Source organism: Mustelus asterias, chromosome 11 (genome assembly GCF_964213995.1).
Source record: "Mustelus asterias chromosome 11, sMusAst1.hap1.1, whole genome shotgun sequence".
Classification (NCBI taxonomy): Eukaryota; Metazoa; Chordata; class Chondrichthyes; order Carcharhiniformes; family Triakidae; genus Mustelus; species Mustelus asterias.
In genome coordinates this window covers 33,354,863-33,378,471 of record NC_135811.1, presented here as the reverse complement: position 1 = coordinate 33,378,471, position 23,609 = coordinate 33,354,863, and the positions used below count along the sequence as shown (strand labels likewise).

The window sequence follows — 23,609 nt, the reverse complement described above, 5'->3', positions numbered from 1 at the left end:
CACTGACTTTGGGCATGTGTCCTTGACACTTGCAACATACAATTGTAGTCAACTGTATGAGGGCAAGCTAGCAGGTAATTCTGCAACTTTAAATGTTCACTGTCAGTCTGGTCGCAACTTTGGCGTCATATTTGATCCCAAAATGAGTTTCTGATCTCATATTCACATCATTATTAAGATCACCCATTTTCGCCTCATGTAACATTGATCAACTTTGCCCCCATCTCAACTCATCTGCTGTTGAAATCCTCATCCATACCTTTGTTTCCTCCAGACTTGACTATTCCAATGCACACCAGGCTACATTCTACATTGGTAATCTGAAACTGCTGCCTGTGTCTTAATTCACATCAAGTCCTGTTACCCAATCACCTGCTGCGCCCTCTGACCTACACTGGCTCCTGGGCATACAACATCTCAGACAAATTATCAGACTTGTTGCCAAATCCCTCCATGGCCTAGCATCTCCCTATCTATATAATCTGCTCCAACCCCAGAACCCTCTCATGATATCTGCACTCATCTAATTCTGGCCTCTTGCTGTGTATCCTTAATTATAATTGCGCTACCATCGATGGCCTAGGCCCCAAGCTCTGGAATTTCTTCCCAATGGGCAGCAAGGTGGCACACTGGTTAGCACTGCTGCCTCACAGCACCAGGGACACGGGTTCGATTCCTGGCTTGGATCACTGTCTGTGCAGAGTCTGCACGTTCTCCCGGTGTCTGTGTGGGATTTCTCCAGGTGCTCCAGTTTCCTCCCACAGTCCGAAAGACATGCTGGTTAGGTGTATTGGCCATGCTAAATTCTCCCTCAGTGTACCCGAACAGGCACCAGAGTGTGGCGACTAGGGGATTTTCACAGTAACTTTAAAGCAGTGTTAATGTAAGCCTACTTGTGACACTAATAAATAAACTTTAAACTATATCTCTAATTTCCATCCTTTAAGACACTCCTTAAAACATACCTCATTCACCAAATCTTTGCCTGGCCTAATATATAACCAATATGTCCTTGTGTAGCTTGGTATGATACTTTGTTTTCTAATGCTCCTGTAATGCACAGGAGCATTTTTACCTGAAGCTTTTTACCTTAAAGGTGCTACATGAATACAACATAACTTTTTGTTGTTACCCAAATTCCATAAGGTGACCACAGGGTTGAAATTCACCTGAGTTTATCAGCAGTCAACATTGTTCTATTATGCTGCATCCTAGGATGGTACTCAATTGTACAACAGCATCATTGGATTTAATGTAATATATAGATTTTTTAAAAATGCATTTATGCCCATCCCTAATTGCCCTAGCGATGGTGATGGCGAGCTGTCTTCTTGAACCACCACTTAACAGTGCTGTTAGGTAGGGAGTAATAGGATTTTGACCCATCCACAGAGAAAGAACAGTGATATTGTTCCAGGCCGGGGTGGGGGTTTGGAAGGTGCTGTCAAAGGAGCCTTGTTGAGTTGCTGCAGTGCATCTTGTAGATGGTACACACTGCCGCCACTGTGCATTGTGGAGGGAGTGAATGTTGAAGGTGGTGGATGGGGTGCCAGTCAAGCGGACGGCTTTGCCCTGGATGTTTTTGACCTTCTTGAATGTTGTGGAAGCTGAACTCAGGATCATAAAGTTTTAGGGCACAGAAACAGGCCCTTTGGCCCATCATGTCTGTGCCAGCTATCAAGCACCTATCTATTCGAATCCCATTTTCCAATTGGTCTTTTATGCTGCAGTGTTTCAAGTGCTCGTCTAAATGCTTCTTAAATGTTATGAAGGTTCCTGCCTCTACCACCTTGTCAGGTAGTGAGTTCCAGATTCCCACCGTCCTCTGGATGAAAATTGAGCTGGAGGAGCCGTATAAATACTGTGGTTACAGGAGCCGTCAAATCTTTCCTCAAATGCCCGCTAAATCTCCTGCCCTTTAACTTAAATCTTAAAGTCATCCAAGCAAGAGGAGAGTATTCCATCACACTTCTGACTTGTGCCTTTTAGATGATAGACAAACTCTGGGAAGTTAGGAGAAGAGTTACTCTGTGCAGCATTCCCAGTCTCTGAATGGCTCGCGAAATCACAATATTTATATGGCTGCTCCAGTTCAATTTATGATCAATGGTAGCCTCCGGGATGTTGACTGGGGAATTCAGTGAAGGTAATATTTTTAGGGTGTCATGGGGAGATGGTTAGATTCTCTGTTCGTCATAGAATCATACAATCTGAAGAGGCCATTTGGCCTATCAAGTCTGCACTGTCTCTCTGACTGAGTATCTTACCCAGGCCCTCCCTCCTGCCCTTTCCCTGTAGCCCCACACATTTACCATGGCTAATCCATGTGACCTACACATCTTGGGACACTAAATAGCAATTTAGCAAAGCCATTCCACCTAACTTGCACATCTTTGGACTGTGGGAGGAAACCGGAGCACCCGGTGGAAACCCACATATACACTGGGAGAATGTGCAAACTCCACCCAGACAGTCACCTGAGGTTGGAATTGAACCCAGGTCACTGGTTCTGTGAAGTAGCAGTGCTAACCACTGTACCACCATTGTTGGAGATGGTAATTTTCTGGCATTTGTGTGGCATGAATCCTCCTTGCCACTTCTCAGTCCAAGCCTAAATGTTGTCAGCATGTTCAGAACTGCAGTAGCGGTTTTTGTTTGAATTCATTCAAAGGAAGTGAGCGTCACTGGCAAGATCAACGTTTATTACCATCCCTAATTGCCCTTGAGAAGATGGTGTATGAGCTGCCTCGTTGAACCGCTGCAGTCCCTGCGGTGTAGGTACATCCACGGTGCTGTTAGGGAGGAAGTTCTAGGATTTTGACCTAGTGACAGTGAAGGAATGGCAATATATTTCATGTCAGGGTGGTGAGTGACTTGGAGGGGAACTTCCAGATGGTGGTGTCCCCATGTATCAGCTGTCCTTGTCCTTTTAGATGGTAGTGGTTGTGGGTTAGGAAGGTGCTGTCTGAGGATGTTTGGTGAGTTCCTGTAGTGCAACTTGTAAATGGTGCACGCTGCTGCTCCTGTGTGTTGGTGGTGGAGGGAGTGAATGTTTGTGAATGGGGTGCCAATCAAGCTGGCTGCTTTATCCTGGATGGTGTCAAGCTTCTTGAGTGTTGTTGGGAGCTGCACCCATCCAGGCAAATAGAGAGCATTCCACCACACTCTTGACTTGTGTCTTGTAGATGATGGACAGGCTTTGGGGAGTCAGGAGGTGAGTTATTCGCCACAGGATTCCTGGGTTATGACCTACTCCTGTAGCCGCAGTATTTATATGGCTAATCCAGTTCAGTTTCTGCTCAATGGTGACCCGCAGGATGTTGATGGTGGGGGATTCAGTGATGGTAATGCCATTGAATGTCAAGAGGGGATGGTTAGATTCTCTCTTGTTGGAGATGGTCATTGCCTGGCACTTGTGTGGCACGAATCTTACATGCCACTTGCCAACCCAAGCCTGGATATTGTCCAGGTCTTTCTGCAGTTAGACACGGAGTGCTTCAGTATCTGAGGAGTCGCGAATTGTGCAAATTGTTGATGGTTATGCTTTAGCATTAATTACAAATATATTTGAAAACAAATTTCATTAAAATAATGATCAAGAATCAAAGTTAATGCTCACTTTCTAAAACCCTATCTTACATCTGCTGCAGAAAATGTTGCTGCTGATTGAAAGCATTGATAGCTCTGATCTAATAGAATTGCCAAAAGTAAATGTTGTGGTTCTATTTTACTCTTTAAACTGTTCTGTTTAATGGATTGAAGTTTAATGTAGCCTCACATTTGGGATTTGTTGCCAGTGTGGGGGAGTGGGGAGAGCAGAGGAAAGAGGAATGATTAAAGTAATTTGGCATCAGCCTGTCACCCTCGGGGGCAGTAAGTCCAGTTATCGGGCCCAATCTACGATGAATCATTACCAGGGAGGAATAGTCCTCACAGGCAGCGCTACACATGATTTCATAGAGTGTAATAGTCCCTGAGTTCTGGTCCATTCATTCAAATGGGTGTGTAACTAATATCTGCCTTCCTGTCATTTCCTGTATAAAATATGACCTATTTATGCCTATTGCTCCATCTCTTTACCTGTATCTCTGATTAAGTTTATTTATTAATCACAAGTAGGCTTACATTAACACTGCAATGAAGTCACTGTGAAAATCCCCGAGTCGCCACACTCCGGCGCCTGTTCAGATACACTGAGAGAGAATTTAGCATGGCCAATGCACCTAACCAGCACGTCTTTCGGACTGTGGGAGGAAACCAGAGCGCCCGGAGGAAACCCATGCAGACACTGGGAGAACGAGCAGACTCCGCACAAACAGTGACCCAAGCCGGGAATCGAGCCTGGGTCCCTGGTGCTGTGAGGCAGCAATGCTAAGATCAAATATGGACTGTATATCATGTATACCATGTTAAACCTTGTTTTCTTCCTGCCTGGGTGCCCGTTTGATTGTATCCCAAAACAAACCAACCATCCAAAAGCATTTTACTCAAAATACGCAGCAGCTTCTTGGTCGTTAAGGTTTGCTAATGAATGACCTCTGTAAGGTTTTGCATAATTAAAACATGAGGGATTGGTATGAGCTTTGCATTTTCATCAAGTGCTGTCCAGTCATTCTTTATGATGTGGAGATGCCGGCGTTGGACTGGGGTAAACACAGTAAGAAGTTTAACAACACCAGGTTAAAGTCCAACAGGTTTATTTGGTAGCAAAAGCCACACAAGCTTTCGAGGCTCTGAGCCCCTTCTTCAGGTGAGTGGGAATTCTGTTCACAAACAGAACTTATAAAGACACAGACTCAATTTACATGAATAATGGTTGGAATGCGAATACTTACAACTAATCCAGTCTTTAAGAAACAAAACAATGGGAGTGGAGAGAGCATCAAGACAGGCTAAAAAGATGTGTATTGTCTCCAGACAAGACAGCCAGTGAAACTCTGCAGGTCCACGCAACTGTGGGAGTTACAAATAGTGTGACATAAACCCAATATCCCGGTTGAGGCCGTCCTTGTGTGTGCGGAACTTGGCTATCAGTTTCTGCTCAGCGACTCTGCGCTGTCGTGTGTCGCGAAGGCCGCCTTGGAGAACGCTTACCCGAATATCAGAGGCCGAATGCCCGTGACCGCTGAAGTGCTCCCCAACAGGAAGAGAACAGTCTTGCCTGGTGATTGTCGAGCGGTGTTCACTCATCCGTTGTCGCAGCGTCTGCATAGTTTCCCCAATGTACCATGCCTCGGGACATCCTTTCTTGCAGCGTATCAGGTAGACAACGTTGGCCGAGTTGCAAGAGTATGTACCGTGTACCTGGTGGATGGTGTTCTCACGTGAGATGATGGCATCTGTGTCGATGATCCGGCACGTCTTGCAGAGGTTGCTGTGGCAGGGTTGTGTGGTGTCTTGGTCACTGTTCTCCTGAAGGCTGGGTAGTTTGCTGCGGACAATGGTCTGTTTGAGGTTGTGCGGTTGTTTGAAGGCAAGAAGTGGGGGTGTGGGGATGGCCTTGGCGAGATGTTCGTCTTCATCAATGACATGTTGAAGGCTCCGGAGGAGATGCCGTAGCTTCTCCGCTCCGGGGAAGTACTGGACAACGAAGGGTACTCTGTCCACTGTGTCCCGTGTTTGTCTTCTGAGGAGGTCGGTGCGGTTTTTCGCTGTGGCGCGTTGGAACTGTTGATCAATGAGTCCAGCGCCATATCCTGTTCTTATGAGGGCATCTTTCAGCGTCTGGAGGTGTCTGTTGCGATCCTCCTCATCCGAGCAGATCCTGTGTATACGGAGGGCTTGTCCGTAGGGGATGGCTTTTTTAACGTGTTTAGGGTGGAAGCTGGAGAAGTGGAGCATCGTGAGGTTATCCGTGGGCTTGCGGTACAGTGAGGTGCTGAGGTGACCGTCCTTAATGGAGATGCGCGTGTCCAAGAATGCAACCGATTCCGGAGAGTAGTCTATGGTGAGCCTGATGGTGGGATGGAACTTGTTGATGTCATCATAGAGTTGTTTCAGTGATTGTTCACCATGAGTCCAAAGGAAGAAAATGTCATCGATGTATCTAGTGTATAGCATCGGTTGAAGGTCCCGTGCGGTGAAGAAGTCTTGTTCGAACGTACCGACAACTCAACAACGAGGAACACTACAGACAGTTACCTGCAGATCCGACCAAAGAACACACCCGTCAACTCAACACTCTGATCAAGACCTTTGATCCGGACCTTCAGAACACCCTCCGTGCTCTCATCCCACGTACTCCCCGCGTTGGAGATCTCTACTGCCTCCCGAAGATACACAAGGCAAACACACCCGGCCGTCCCATCGTATCGGGCAATGGGACCCTGTGCGAGAACCTCTCCGGCTATGTCGAGGGCATCCTGAAACCGATTGTACAAAGAACCCCCAGCTTTTGTCGCGACACGACGGACTTCCTACAGAAACTCGGCACACATGGAGCAGTTGAACCAGGAGCGCTCCTCGTCACAATGGATGTCTCAGCACTCTACACCAGCATCCCCCATGACGATGGCATTGCTGCAACGGCCTCAGTGCTCAGCGCCAACAACTGCCAGTTTCCAGATGCAATTTTACATCTCATCCGCTTCATCCTGGACCACAATATCTTCACCTTCAACAACCAGTTCTTCATCCAGACACACGGAACAGCCATGGGGACCAAATTTGCACCTCAATATGCCAACATCTTCATGCACAGGTTCGAACAAGACTTCTTCACCGCACGGGACCTTCAACCGATGCTATACACTAGATACATCGATGACATTTTCTTCCTTTGGACTCATGGTGAACAATCACTGAAACAACTCTATGATGACATCAACAAGTTCCATCCCACCATCAGGCTCACCATAGACTACTCTCCGGAATCGGTTGCATTCTTGGACACGCGCATCTCCATTAAGGACGGTCACCTCAGCACCTCACTGTACCGCAAGCCCACGGATAACCTCACGATGCTCCACTTCTCCAGCTTCCACCCTAAACACGTTAAAAAAGCCATCCCCTACGGACAAGCCCTCCGTATACACAGGATCTGCTCGGATGAGGAGGATCGCAACAGACACCTCCAGACGCTGAAAGATGCCCTCATAAGAACAGGATATGGCGCTGGACTCATTGATCAACAGTTCCAACGCGCCACAGCGAAAAACCGCACCGACCTCCTCAGAAGACAAACACGGGACACAGTGGACAGAGTACCCTTCGTTGTCCAGTACTTCCCCGGAGCGGAGAAGCTACGGCATCTCCTCCGGAGCCTTCAACATGTCATTGATGAAGACGAACATCTCGCCAAGGCCATCCCCACACCCCCACTTCTTGCCTTCAAACAACCGCACAACCTCAAACAGACCATTGTCCGCAGCAAACTACCCAGCCTTCAGGAGAACAGTGACCAAGACACCACACAACCCTGCCACAGCAACCTCTGCAAGACGTGCCGGATCATCGACACAGATGCCATCATCTCACGTGAGAACACCATCCACCAGGTACACGGTACATACTCTTGCAACTCGGCCAACGTTGTCTACCTGATACGCTGCAAGAAAGGATGTCCCGAGGCATGGTACATTGGGGAAACTATGCAGACGCTGCGACAACGGATGAATGAACACCGCTCGACAATCACCAGGCAAGACTGTTCTCTTCCTGTTGGGGAGCACTTCAGCGGTCACGGGCATTCGGCCTCTGATATTCGGGTAAGCGTTCTCCAAGGCGGCCTTCGCGACACACGACAGCGCAGAGTCGCTGAGCAGAAACTGATAGCCAAGTTCCGCACACACAAGGACGGCCTCAACCGGGATATTGGGTTTATGTCACACTATTTGTAACTCCCACAGTTGCGTGGACCTGCAGAGTTTCACTGGCTGTCTTGTCTGGAGACAATACACATCTTTTTAGCCTGTCTTGATGCTCTCTCCACTCCCATTGTTTTGTTTCTTAAAGACTGGATTAGTTGTAAGTATTCGCATTCCAACCATTATTCATGTAAATTGAGTCTGTGTCTTTATAAGTTCTGTTTGTGAACAGAATTCCCACTCACCTGAAGAAGGGGCTCAGAGCCTCGAAAGCTTGTGTGGCTTTTGCTACCAAATAAACCTGTTGGACTTTAACCTGGTGTTGTTAAACTTCTTACAGTCATTCTTTACCCAGATTCAGCAAGGCAGAAAATGTTGTGTTGATCACTCAGGTGTTTTTGAGAACCTGGTCAAGTGATTTTTGTCTGCCTTCCTGTCAAAGGTGTAGAGGAAGTTCACTTCCTTGACTTCCTAAGGAACACATGGTTTGTTGTAGCTGCTTCTGATAACAAACTTTATTTATATAAATATGGGCGAGGACAATGTAACAAAATGCAGAGGCAGAAGATTGCCCAGATATTGGCTTCCTCATCTCAAAACAGGAAACGAAGCAAAGTAACTCTGCTTCAATAGTTCTCTTTAGTGGAATTATCTAAATTTATCACAAGGGTGAGTGAGCTTTCAGCTTATCTGCAATTAGAGGAAAACATGAGGGAGCTGTCATTCAAATCATTCCTAATCCCTTTTAAATATATTATGGTAGATCTTTATTTTAACAGTACAGTCAATGGTGTTTCATTGGGAGAAAAAAATATTTCCCTTTGACTGTTCCAGCGTCCTCCTTTCAATTATAATAACTGGAAGGGAGATTGCATAGGACTGCAACCTCATCCATAGAAGGACCTTAGTGCCACTAAGCGCATTGGCTAGTAAGACATTGCTGAAGTTGCTTTCCATCAGTATTTTCTCAGCAAGAAAATATCCAGAAAGCTGGGAACTGACAAACAGGCACAACACCCATCACACATTCTGAATACTCAGCTCCAATGTTGACTGTGAATTTGTGTTGCACTGTGCTTGGGATTCTTTTGTCTGATTTCCTTCCTGGGAGGTGCCTTTGGATGACTTACCATGCTAAAGATGCGATATAAATATGGATTATTGTTCTCTCTAAATTTTCTAACTCGTGCGCAGCCTGTTTATTGTACTGGACAGTCGCTTTTAAGATTGGCGCATGAGTAGTATCTTAAAGGGAAGATTGGTTGTGCTGCAGTGCCCATGTTTGCTGCACTGTGCGGCATGTTCTGAATTGCTACACCACTGTGCACCCACGCAGCTAATAGAGAACATTGGTTATAAAGTGCCTGACCAAGTCATTGGAATCCAGGTTCAATGCTCTCTTAGATTGAATGAAAAGGTGAGTAAAAACCAGTGTAGCAGTTCTGTTTTGTAGTTTCTCTGCCATCTATTGCTAGAAATGTATCACTTAGGTCATCCCCAAACACAAAATGATGTTCAGGAGTTCTGTGGAAGAAGTCTTGCAGGAAATACAGATTAGAATTTTGCTGACTAATCATTTTGATACTTAATTATCTGGATAATCCCACCAGTATTCCAATACGAAGTGAGGTTAACCATTCTGAAAGGTTGCAAAATAAGCATATGTTGAGTACTCCCAACCTCCCATCCATTGACTCTGTCTACACTTCCCGCTGCCTCCGAAAAGCAGCCAGCATAATCAAGGACCCCACGCACCCCGGACATTCTCTCTTCCACCTTCTTCCTTCAGGAAAAAGATACAAAAGTCTGAGGACTCATACCAACCGACTCAAGAACAGCTTTTTCCCTGCTGCCATCAGACTTTTGAATGGACCTACCACGCATTAAGTTGATCTTTTTCTATACCCTAGCAATGACTGTAACAGTACATTCCGCACCCTCTCCTTCCCTTCTCTATGAACGGTATGCTTCGTCTGTATAGCGTGCAAGAAATAATACTTCTCACTGTATAATAATACATGTGACAATAAATCAAATCAAGTATTGCACATTTAATCGTGGATGAAAATATGTTCATAATGTTAACCACAATGACGTGAATCATTTGCTGACTTTATCCAGGGAAAGCTAAGCTGCTCAGACCACAAAGATCCTAAGATCAACCTCCCATCTGTTCTGAGTTATCTGATCTCAGCCAGTTCGGTGGTAGGGATGTTTCAATTGGCGTCAGCCTTTGCTTTAAGGAACATGGGAACAGGAGTAAGCACTTTAACCTCTCAGAGCTGCCCAGTCATACAGTGAAATCATTGCATATTTGCACGTAACTCCATCTCCCTGCCTTTGCCCCATATCCCTCGATACCTTTGATTAACAAAAATCTATCGTTCTCAGTTTCAAAATCAACAGCTGAGCGAGCAACAATTGCTTGTTTGTGGAATAGAGCTCTAAGCCTACCACCCTCTGCATTCAGACAATCTGGTTTTCATGTTTAGACTATGCCAACTGGACCCAGACCCCCATCCAGCTGAAATAGTTTCTCTCAATTTGACCTATCTATCCCCCTTAACATCTTGAAAACTTTGATTAAATCACCCCTCGACCTTCTAAATTCCAGGGAATACAACTCCAGTATGTGTAATCTTTCCTCATCATTTAATCCTTGGAGACTTGATATTCTGGGAAATCTACGTATCATTCTCTCCGACACCAGTATATCCTCTTTAAGGAGTAGCGCCCAAACTTGCTTGCAGTAATCCAGGTATGGTCAAATCATGGCTGAGTGTAGCTGAAGCATGACTCTTACTTCTCCAGGCAAAATGGCCAATAGCCTTTTAATTATTTTCCAGACCTGTCCATGACATTTTATTGACCTATGTACGTAGACCCCTAAGTCTCTTTGGCCCTCCATTGTTCCCAGCTTTTCACCATTCCAAAACTGCCTCTGTTCTATCCTTTTTAGAACCAAAGTGAATAATGTCATATTTGCCTCCAATGAAACCCATTTGCCTCAGTTCTGTCCATTCTCTTAATTGATCATAAGACATAGGAGCAGAATTAGGTCACTCGGCTCACCGAGTCTGCTCCGCCATTCAATCATGGCTGATATTTTTCTCATTCCCGTTCTCCTGCCTTTTCCCCATAACCCATGATCCCCTTATTAATCAAGAACCTAACTATCTCTGTCTTAAAGACATTCAGTGACCTGGTCTCCACAGCCTTCTGCGGCAAAGAGTTCCACAGATTCACCACTCTCTGGCTGAAGAAATTCCTCCTCATCTTTGATTTAAAGGATCGTCCCTTTAGCCTGAGGTTGTGCCCTCTGGTTCTAGTTTTTCCTACTAGTGGAAACATCCTCTCCACGTCCACTCAATCCAGGCCTCGTAGTATCCTGTAAGTTTTAATAAGATCCTCCCTCATCCTTCTAAACTCCAACGAGTACAGACCCAGAGTCCTCAACCGTTCCTTATATGACAAGCTCTTCATTCCAGGGATCATTCTTGTGAACCTCCTCTGAACCCTTTCCAAGGTCAGCACATCCTTCCTTAGATATGGGGCCCAAAACTGCTCACAATACTTCAAATGGCGTCTGACCAGAGCCTTATACAGCCTCAGAAGTACATCCCTGCTCTTATATTCTAGCCCTCTCGACATGAATGCTAACATTGCATTTGCCTTCCTAACTGCCGACTGAACCTGCACTTGAACCTTAAGAGAATCTTGAACAATGACTCCCAAGTCCCTTTGTGTTTCTGATTTCCTAAGCATTTTCCCATTTAGAGAATAGTCTATGCCTCCATTCCTCCTTCCAAAGTGCATAACCTCACACTTTTCCACATTGTATTCCATCTGCCACTTCTTTGTCCACTCTCCTAACCTGTACAAGTCCTTCTGCAGCCCCCCCACTTCCTCAATACTACCTGTCCCTCTACATATTTTTGTATCATCTGCAAACTTAGCAACAGTGCCTTCAGTTCCTTCCTCCAAATCGTTAATGTATATTGTGAAAAGTTGTGGTCCCAGCACTGACTCCTGAGGCACAGCACTAGTCACCGGCTGCCATCCTGAAAAAGACCCCTTTATTCCCACTCTCTGCCTTCTGCCAGGCAGCCAATTCTCTATCCATGCCAAGATCTTACCCTTAACACCATGGCACTTAACTTATTTAACAGTCTCCTATGCAGCACCTTGTCAAAGGTCTTCTGGAAATCTAAATAAATCACATCCACTGGTTCTCCTTTATCTAACTTTCTTGTTAACTCCTCAAAGAACTCTAACAGATTTGTCAGACATGACCTCCACTTGACAAAGCCGTGCTGACTCTGTCCTACTTTAGCATGCATTTCCAAGTACTCTGCGATCTCATCTTTAATAATGGACTCTAAAATCTTGCCAATGACCGAAGTCAGGCTAACCGGCCTATAGTTTTCCCGTCTGCTGCCTCCATCCCTTCTTAAACTGCGGTGTTACATTAGCTACTTTCCAGTCCTCTGGCACCTTCCCTGCCTCTAGTGATTCCTGAAAGATCAATCTCCTATAGAAATGTTCCACTTCCATGCACACTGGTTACACCTCTCTTTGTGTCATCAACAGACTTGAATGCGAGGTTCTCTATCCCATTATCTTTAGTCATTAAGAAACACAGTTAATAATTGAGGTTCCAACACAGATCCTTGAAGGACCCCGTTAGTCAGTCATGTCCTATCAATTGACAATTGGCCGAGTGAGGGAACCATGGTTCACGAAAGAGGTGGAATGTCTTGTGAAAAGGAAGAGGGAAGCTTATGTAGGGATGAGGAAACAAGGTTCAGATGGCTCGATTGAGGGTTACAAGTTAGCAAGGAATGAGCTGAAAAAGGGGCTTAGGAGAGCTAGGAGGGGACATGAGAAGTCCTTGGCGGGTGGGATCAAGGAAAACCCCAAGGCTTTTTACTCTTATGTGAGGAATAAAAGAATGACCAGGGTGAGGTTAGGGCCGGTCAAGGACAGTAGTGGGAACTTGTGTATGGAGTCAGTAGAGATAGGCGAGGTGATGAATGAATACTTTTCTTCAGTATTCACCAAGGAGAGGGGCCATGTTTTTGAGGAAGAGAAGGTGTTACAGGCTAATAGGCTGGAGGAAATAGATGTTCGGAGGGAGGATGTCCTGGCAATTTTGAATAAACTGAAGGTCGATAAGTCCCCTGGGCCTGATGAAATATATCCTAGGATTCTTTGGGAGGCAAGGGATGAGATTGCAGAGCCTTTGGCTTTGATCTTTGGGTCCTCACTGTCCACGGGGATGGTGCCAGAGAACTGGAGAATGGCGAATGTTGTTCCTCTGTTTAAGAAAGGGAATAGAAATGACCCTGGTAATTATAGACCGGTTAGTCTTACTTCGGTGGTTGGTAAATTGATGGAAAAGGTCCTTAGGGATGGGATTTACGACCATTTAGAAAGATGCGGATTAATCCGGGATAGTCAGCACGGATTCGTGAAGGGCAAGTCGTGTCTCACAAATTTGATTGAATTTTTTGAGGAGGTAACTAAGTGTGTTGGTGAAGGTAGGGCAGTTGATGTCATATACATGGATTTTAGTAAGGCGTTTGATAAGGTCCCCCATGGTCGGCTTATGATGAAAGTGAGGAGGTGTGGGATAGAGGGAAAATTGGCTGATTGGATAGGTAACTGGCTGTCTGATCGAAGACAGAGGGTGGTGGTGGACCCAAAATTTTCGGATTGGAGGCAGGTTGCTAGTGGAGTGCCACAGGGATCAGTGCTTGGTCCTCTGCTCTTTGTGATTTTTATTAATGACTTAGAGGAGGGGACTGAAGGGTGGATCAGTAAATTTGCTGATGACACCAAGATTGGTGGAGTAGTGGATGAGGTGGAGGGCTGTTGTCGGCTGCAAAAAGACATAGATAGGATGCAAAGCTGGGCTGAAAAATGGCAAATGGAGTTTAACCCTGATAAATGTGAGGTGATTCATTTTGGTAGGACTAATTTAAATGTGGATTACAGGGTCAAAGGTAGGGTTCTGAAGACTGTGGAGGAACAGAGAGATCTTGGGGTTCATATCCACAGATCTCTAAAGGTTGCCACTCAAGTGGATAGAGCTGTGAAGAAGGCCTATAGTGTGTTAGCTTTTATTAACAGGGGGTTGGAGTTTAAGAGCCGTGGGGTTATGCTGCAACTGTACAGGACCTTGGTGAGACCACATTTGGAATATTGTGTGCAGTTCTGGTCACCTCACTATAAGAAGGATGTGGAAGCGCTGGAAAGAGTGCAGAGGAGATTTACCAGGATGCTGCCTGGTTTGGAGGGTAGGTCTTATGAGGAAAGGTTGAGGGAGCTAGGGTTGTTCTCTCTGGAGCGGAGGAGGCTGAGGGGAGACTTAATAGAGGTTTATAAAATGATGAAGGGGATAGATAGAGTGAACGTTCAAAGACTATTTCCTCGGGTGGATGGAGCTATTACAAGGGGGCATAACTATAGGGTTCGTGGTGGGAGATACAGGAAGGATATCAGAGGTAGGTTCTTTACGCAGAGAGTGGTTGGGGTGTGGAATGGACTGCCTGCAGCAATAGTGGAGTCAGACACTTTAGGAACATTTAAGCGGTTATTGGATAGGCACATGGAGCACACCAGGATGATAGGGAGTGGGATAGCTTGATCTTGGTTTCAGATAAAGCTCGGCACAACATCGTGGGCCGAAGGGCCTGTTCTGTGCTGTACTGTTCTATGTTCTATGTTCTATCCCTTACTCTCTATTGCCAGTCAGCCAATTTCCTAACCAGGTCAATAATTTGCCATAATTCCATGGGGTTCAACTTCAGCTAACAGTCTCTTATGAGGGATTTTATGGTGGCACAGTGGTTAGAACTGCTGCCTCACAGCGCCAGGGATCCACATTCGATTCTCAGCTTGGGTCACTATCTGTGTGGAATTTGCGTGTTCTCCCTGTGTCTGCATGGGTTTCCTCCGGGTGCTCCGATTTCTTCCCACAGTCTGAAAGACATGCTGGTTAGGTGCATTGACCCGAACAGGCGCCGGACTGTGGTGACTAGGGGAATTTCACAGTTACTTCATTGGAGTGTTAATATAAGCCTGACTTGTGACTAATAAATAAACTTTTAAAAAAAACTTTATTTTATCAGATGTCTTCTGGAAGTCCATTTAGATAACGTCCAGAGACATTCCCTTGGCAACTACTTTAGTCATCTCTTCAAAGAGAGGCAGTAGTGTAGTGGAATGTCACTGGGCTAATAACCCTGATACCCAGGGTAATGCCATGGGGGCTTGGGTTCGAATCCCACCATGGTAGATGGTGAAATTTGAATTCAATAAAAATCTGGAATTAAATGTCTAATGGTGACCATGCAATCGCTATCGATTGCTGTAAAAACCCACCTCGTTCACTAATATCCTTTAAGGAAAGAAATCTGCCATCCTTACCTGGTCTGGCCTACATGTGACTCCATACCCAGAGCAACATGGTTCACTCTTAAATGCCCTTAGAAATGGCCTATCAAGGCACTCATTTCAAGGGCAATTAGGGATGGGCAATAAATGCTGGCCCAGAAGCAACGCCCACATCCCCCGAACAAATGAAAGAAAAAGTTAAATCAGGTTTTACCAGTCGCTGACAGATTTGTTCTAGCTCTCTCTGATAAGTTGAAAAGTCGAACCTCATTGGCTGTTTTCAGTCTCTCTCGTTCAAGCACGATGCTGGTCTTGGTCATATTATGATAAGGATTAGATAAACATTCACGCACTGTTGGGCTGTTCACTGAATCACTATCAAATGGCCTGCCCCTCGTTTGGCTCTAAGACTAATACAGGAATTTTGTTCTCAGAGTGGGGCTGCTGTTGACAGGCTCTGGAGAGGGTGGGATAACTGCATTTTGGCGCTTGGTTTGGCCAAGGGTCACAATGTATAGACAGCAGAGGTCTAAATGGTTGCTGCTGAGACTCTCACTGCTATCAAAGACTGCTACTCACTACCAGGAGCTGATGGCGGGTTTGAGGGCTGTCAGCTCTGCAGCTCCAAGGGAGTGGCGGCCAGTGCTAGGGCTGTACCCGGAAAAAGAGGATGCAATGGCACCCTCCTAACCAAGTAAATAGGGTCTAGGTATGATGGGTCCAGTCGGGCAGGCACGGGCAAGGGTGGTGATGGGGTTTGATGAGGGCAGGCAGCACAGGGACAGCAGTTGCTGCTAAGGGATTGTCATCCCCTGAGCCCACTGGGAGGCTACCTGAATTTAGCTGAGTGTTTCCCTGAGTGGCAGAGGGCCCCACCCACTTCTGATAAAATGCCAGGAAGCGGCCCTTAATAATCAGCTACACGCGAGGAGGTGAATGTCAGCCAAGTTTTCTGATCCTGTTTGAAGTACAAGTCTGTCAGATAAAGACATTGTCGGACCCAATTGCGATGATCATCAAAGTCAAATTGCCTGCCAGTATTTGCTGAATGAGCTCATATATGGTTACGGTTCCAGAATGTATTTGGCTTACATTAAACCTCTTTCACATAGAAGAGTCACCATCTTTAGGAAAAGAGGAGGATTAACATCACACGTAGCAATAATCAAGATGGCCAGGCTGGAGTACCAACCTCCACCTAGACTCTAAAACCTGGATTTCGTGATCAGTGCCACTTTAATGATGGTAATGGTATGTTACAGATCACTCAGGGAATCCAAATGACTTTGGCGACATTCACTTTTACCTGCATGTTATAGTGAGGAGCTGTGGATAGCGGTGGTACAAGCTGCAACGTTCTTTCCATCGCATGGCTGACCAGGAATCGCTCCCACTCTTAACGCCTGCCATCGGCGTGTTGGAAGGTTTTGCAGGTCGATAATCAACCTGTTTGGCCGCATTTTTTTGGCCATCAAGTCCCGGGGTGGGACTTGAACCCGGAGCTGCTGGCTCAGAGGCAGAGGTCGCTGCCCACTGCGCCACAAGACCTCCTCCAAAGCTGACAGTACCCCATTTACAACAGACAGATTATCACTGGCATGAAGGAAAAACTACGCTGCAACATCTTTTACAGAGTTGCGAGGTAAATTATGTAGTTTTACATTTGTCCCTTTTGGAAAGCCTGTAAACGTGCTGATGCTAAAACCAAGTTCCTACACTAAATGTATAGTTTTGTAAGGAAACATGTACAAATCTTTAAACTGTAGTTGGGAGCTGGGTCACTGGCTTGTCCATGGGATATTGAGGAGAATGACATTGTGTCTAATGACCTAGTGATTACGCTGCAGCTGTTCTTCTTTATCAGAAAGTCTTCATTAAATATGTGTCAGGGCCCTCGGCTCCCGCGGTGACAGTTGTCCTCGTCATGCCCAATTAAAAACCCATTTAACCAGAAACTGCCATGACAACAAGTTACAAATGATGTTGTAGTCAACAACTTATTTCGTGAAATTGGAAAAATATTCTTGTGGGGCAAGATAAAACGTTAATCTGTTTGTTGGGAATATGATGCCGATAATGGATGGAAACCTTTTAGTGCATCCTGCACCTCTATCCTGTGTAGGTGATGAAGTGGTCACACCTATATTATAGTATTAAAACATGACCTTGAAATGCTGGCATTAAATGGGCAATGTCTCCTGAGGCTTATGGTGACTTAAATTAAGGACTTAGCATCGGATTTTGAGTGTTTGTATTGTAGATGGAAGCACAGTGCTGGATTGCAGCTGTAAGATGATAGCTATGGGTCAGGCGGGCAATCACCTGAATGCCAGCTACTTCAGGTCACCTTGAAGTATTTTATATTTCAAAAGGCATTTCTTGATACGTTATGTACATGACTCAGACCAGAAAGATGTGCATTGCAGCTTATCGAGAGTTATTGCCATTATTCTTTAGCTAAATCCATGCCTTTCACCATTAGGGGAGAAAGCGGAGTTGTGGTATGATCAAATTCTTTCATACTTCCATTAACTGTTTAATGAACCAAATATAACTGTCTGCAAATGGACATTCTGCCTGGCAACTATTGAGAAGTGTCCAACTTTATCATCTGTTTTGTCTTCAAATTATTTTATTTTCAAATATTGATGTAGAGAACAATATAGGGGGCTAAATTGAATAGCCTCCAAAAAATCAGCTATGGGTTTTGTGATATTAATCCACGTTTATTGGATATCATGTAGAAATCATGCCAACTTCTTGCCCCCTGCTCAATGGGATAATTTCAGCAGGCAATGAGCGCTCATCACACTGTTCTCATTGGCGGCACTCCTCAGCAGGGGGCCCTAAATCGGAACTTGTTAGTATCACTGAAAGCTCGCCTTTACCTCATAAGAGGCAGGTGCGTTGTGGCTGGAGCAGGTGCTGGCACAATCTGAATCGGAAACTGCAAAACCGTGAAGAATGGCACAATGTGAGAGAAAGTGAGCTTCAACAGTGTGCTGGAGGTCTTGGTGAAGAAGGCGGAAAGAAGGAGAGATGTTCTGTAATCTGCAGGGGGGGGGGCAGGGTCCCTCCAGAGAAACGTTGGAAAGACTGTGGAAGAAGATGATGGAGGTCAATATCAGGCATCAAGCCAGGAGGATCTGGACTCAGTGCCACGAGATGGTCAATGACCTCACCTGTCTCGTCAAGGTCTTCAAATGTCCTATTCTACCTATTGCCTCACATGTTGCACAAGTCACCACATGCTATCACTCACCTACCAACTATTTCTATTCACCAGGACTGACAACTGACTCATCGCACCCTCACACATTTAGCATCACTGCAAACCTCACATCCACATCTCACAGCTTGCATACACTACCAGCTATTCAACTATGACAGCCACACCAGCCAAACAGATTGCACGGTGCTCACTGACGTACTTGAAGACATGACAGTGCACATCTAGAGATAGCAGAAACTAACCAGAGGGGTACAGGCATTCCTGCATATCATAATTCCCCAGGAAGAGATGGTGCTGTTCATTATTGAGACACTCACCCTCACACTGAGGCTGTGGCTAGCAGCGTGGATGAAACCATTGAAGGTGGTACCCTGGTACCTAATCCTCCTCCTCACACCCCACTACCTCTCACCTGGCACTCTGTGATTTACAGGTGTAAACATGCACCTTCTGCATTTCCCACATCCCTGTACCATAACCCTATCCAGGCCTCTCTCCTTCCACGCACCCTAGAAGTGCAACCTGGCCCGGCAATGGAGGAATGCCTGTCGGGCTGGGATGGTCAAGACAGCACTGAGATTTAATTTTACACTCGCAGCCTCCAGTTCAGATATGACACTACGGCAGCAGAATTTAGAGGATAGATTAAAGGTGGAATATTTACAGGGTGAGACACCGGGCATGAGTGCACCCAGAATAGTGTAGGTGCCAGTTCACTGGCGGGTCAAATCACACATGGTTCCACTTGGAGAACTTGGACTTCAATGGGGCAGCTGACAGAAGAAGAATGCTGATAAGCAGACACAACAGTATGCATAGTGCATTGGGAAGTTAATATCAAGGCGCATGGAAGAGTTAAGCAACGACTTGGTTCAGGGACTTTCGGGGAACTGGGAATCCATCCTTTCCAGCACTGAAATGGTGACCAACTTCATGTGCACACATTGAAAGCCAGCCATTTAGCAGCACCTGATGGCCAACATTGCACTTTCCACCGTGGCACAAGTAGTAGATGTGCAATGTTTGAGTGCTATAGTGAAAGGTCAGGCAGCTGCCATCTCAGCTGTGGCTTAATGTGTGCAAAAGGGGCTTCAAGCATCAATTCACCAATCCATTCTCCAGCATGTTACAAAATGCCTCCTTGGGCAGCGACTTTGCCTCCGTTGAGGACAGACCTTCTGAGAAAACAGAATTCATCTTCCCACCCCAACACTCTGCTACTGCCCTTGGTCTCACCAGGCAGCAGCCCAACTGCTGCTGCTCAAGGTAGAATTGTGGCTGCAACAAGTCGCTTATTTTAGTAAAGACATCCTCTCTCACATGTTCCTTGCTGAGATTCAGGTAGTCATGATGTGGAGATGCCAGCGTTGGACTGAGGTGGGCATGGTAAGAAGTCTCACAACACCAGATTAAAGTCCAACAGGTTTATTTGGAATCGTGAGTTTTCGGGGTGCTGCTCCTTCCTCAGGTCAGTCACTTCAAAAGCTCGTGATTCCAAATAAACCTGTTGGACTTTAACCTGGTGCTTTGAGACTTCTTACTGAGATTCAGGTAGGCAAGTTTCTCCCTCAACCTGAGCAAATATGGCTTTCCTCTGACAGTCCTTCTCCCTCAACTTTGCAGCAACTTGTCAGGTGAGCCATAAATGGAGCTTTCAGTGCCAAAAAGGTGTCACTGGTGTCGAATAAGCATTGCATTCTAATGTACATCATGATCCTTCTGCTCTGCATGCTTCTGACAGGGATTGACTACACGTGTTAATGCCCTCATTAGCTAAAGCTGGCAGACATCTTCGACCTCTCTCTCTACACCAAACTGAGGTCCCTATCTGCTTCAAGAAGACAACCATCATCCCGGTACCAAAGAAAAGCCAGGCAGCGTGCCTTAATGACTATTGTCTGGTGGTTCTGACATCCATCATTATGAAGTATTTCGAAAGGTTAGTCATGGCATGAATCAATTCTGGCCTTCCAGATTGCCTGGATCCACTACAGTTTGCCTACCGTGAACAGGTCCACAGCAGGCGCCATCTCCCTGGCCCTGCACTCAACCCTGGAACACCTAGATAACAAAGACACCTTTGTCAGACTCCTATTTATTGACTACAGCTCAACCTTCAACACCATTATTCCTACGAAATTAATCTCCAACCTCCTTGACCTGGGTTTGGCTCCTCCCTTTGTGACTGAATCCTGAACTTCCTAACCCACAGACCGCAATCAGTAAGGATAGGCAACAACACCTCCTCCATGATCATCCTCAACATCGGTGCCCCACAAGCCTGTGTTCTCAGCCCTCACTAAACTCCTTATACACCTGTGACTGTGTGGCCAAATTCCTCTCCAACTTGATTTTCAAGTTTGCTGTTGACACCACCGTAATGGGTCAGATCTCAAACAGTGACGAGGTGGAGTACAGGAAAGAGATAGAGAATCTGGTGAACTGGTGTGATGACAATAATCTCTCGTTCAATGTCAAAAATACAAAGGAGATAGTCATCTACTTCAGGAAGTGTAGTGGAGGGCATGCCCCTGTCTACATCAATGGAGACGAAGTAGAAATGGTGAAGAGCTTCAAACTTTTAAGTGTCCAGATCACCAACAACCTGTCCTGATATCTCCATGCCGACACTATCGTTAAGGAAGCCCACCAATGCCTCAGGAGGCTAAGGAAATTTGACATGTCCACTACGACTCTCACCAGCTTTTACAGATGCTTCATGGAAAGCATTCTTTCTGGTTGTATCACAGCTTGCTTCGGCTACTGCTCTGTCCAAGACCACAAGAAACTACAAAGGATTGTGAAGAAAGCCCAGTCCATCATGCAAACCTGCCTCCAACCCATTGACTCTGACTCTGCCTACACTTCCCGCTGCCTTGGAAAAGCAGCCAGCATAATTAAGGATCCCCACGCACCCTGAACATTCTCTCTTCCATCTTCTTCCGTCGGTAAAAAGATACAAAAGTCTGAGATCAAGTACCAACCATCTCAAAACCAGCTTCTTCCCTGCTGCCATCAGACTTTTGAATGGGCCTACCTCGCCTTGAGTTGAACTTTCTCTACACCCGTGCTATGACTGTAATACTACATTCTACACTCTCTCCTTTCCTTCCCTATGTATGGTATGCTTTGTCTGTATAGCACGCAAGAAACAAAACTTTTCATTATATACTAATATATGTGACAATAAATCAAATCAAGCCTCATCAATATGGCATATGGTGCAAATAGCCCCACAGTGTATGTCCATACCCCAGACGTTTTCGACCTCTATGAGCACATGTAGCAACCAAAGTTTGGGTGCTAATGGACTCCATTTCAGACATTTATGTTCTTTTGAACTTAATTTTTCATTATTTTCTATGTTCCCATTTTCCTGTCGTGCTGTATTAGCCACATAGATAGATGAAAGCTGCAGGCATCTTCAAGAATTCTGCTAATGCCATTCTTTCATTGATTGGCCAAGAGAACTGGAAGAATCACCAATTTTCTGTTCTTAATCAAGACAAAGTAGCTGGGAATATATCAAAGCTTGCTCCCCACAGGAACACTTTAAGTATTAGTTAAGACCAGCAATCACTCTTGGCTCTCTGAGCCGAGAAACTGAGAGTCCAACATGCTGTTGGCAATTCTCCCACAACATGGATGTTTCTGCACTTATTGTGTGATAGGGACAACTGGTAGTTCACACTTGAACAAGATTACTTGTACACTAAATAAGGATGTTATTATCCCTCTGAAAAACACTCTGCCTCTTTATCCTTCTTTACATTTCTCCATAAAATCCATTAAGCTTTCGATCACCCACCCTAACATCTCCTTATGTGGTTTAGTGTAAGACTTTGCCTAATAACCCTGCTCGGCAGTGCCTTGCCTTGTTTTTACTATGTTGGTGGAGCTGCATTCATGTAAGTTGTTGTTTATTTTGTCCTGAAATACTGCTTTGGTTACATCGATCGGTGATATTTTTGGCTGATATTGTTGCTCATGTTTACTGAAACACAAACTCTAAAACCATGCTCGCCTTGTCTTTTACAGGTCGCGTCGGCCAAGCTGTTGCTGTTCGAGCCAAAATCTTTGGGTTTAATATAATATTTTACGATCCATATTTGCCTGATGGTATTGAGAGATCACTAGGCGTTCAGCGAGTTTATACCCTGCAGGACCTGCTGTACCAGAGTGACTGCGTGTCATTGCACTGCAACCTGAACGAACACAACCACCATCTTATTAATGACTTCACCATCAAACAGGTAAAAACACTGTTAGTCAGAACACTTACTCGGAACGTAGGGGAATGAGGGGTGACTTGGATTTTGGGGTGGCACGATGGCACAGTGGTTAGCATTGCTGCCTCACAGCTCCAGGGACCTGAGTTTGATGACTGTGTGGAGTTTGAACGTTCTCCCTGTGTCTGCGTAGGTTCTTCCGGGCGCCCTGGTCTCCTCCCACAGTCCAAAGATTTGTGGGTTAGGTGCATTGGCCGTGCTGAATCCAGGATGCATAGGTTAGAGGGATTGGCAGGGTAAATATGTGAGGTTGCAGGGATCGTTGTCGGTGCAGACTCGATGGGCTGCATGGCCTCCTTCTGCACTGTAGGGGTTCTATGATTCTATGAACTTATTGATGCGTATAAAATCATGAGGGGCAGAGATAGGATGAATGCATAGTCTTTTCCCCAGGGTAGCAGAGTTGAAAACTAGAGAGCATAGGTTTAAGTGAGAGGGGAAAGATTTGAAAGGAACCTGAGGGGCAACTTCTTCATGTAGAGAAAGTGTTTGAGGCAGGTACAATAGCAACATTTAAAAAGCATTTGGATAGGTACATGGATGGGAAAGGATTAGAGGGATATGGGCTAAACATGGGCAATTGGGACTAGCTGGGAGGGCACCACGATCGGCATGGACCGGTTGGGCCGAAGAGTCTGTTTCAGTGCTGTATTGCTGTATGACCCTATGTATTTCAGTGTTCCTTGATTGTTTAATTCTGTTTCTAATTGACATGTAATGCAATATCAATAGGGGTAAGGTAGGATCCCCTATTCAACATACACAATGATCACAGCTAAAACTGATGGCATTGATACCCCTTGCCCTGCCTCTGGTCTTTTCTGCCAATCAGTGGCTGAAACATGAGTGTAACCCAGGACATGCAGAAGGGAATACTGGTGCCGA

General features: G+C 45.6%; 1 protein-coding gene across 8 annotated transcripts in view; it reads left to right on the top strand.

Moving 5' to 3' along the window:
* Nucleotides 1–23,609, top strand: part of LOC144500462 (C-terminal-binding protein 2) — a 330,141-nt gene that overhangs the window by 284,288 nt on the left and 22,244 nt on the right. For all 8 annotated transcript variants that reach the window (XM_078223412.1, XM_078223416.1, XM_078223413.1 and 5 more), the window contains one exon: nt 22,474–22,688. In XM_078223412.1, the coding sequence (XP_078079538.1) occupies nt 22,474–22,688 (215 nt within the window). The remainder of the gene's footprint in view (nt 1–22,473; nt 22,689–23,609) is intronic.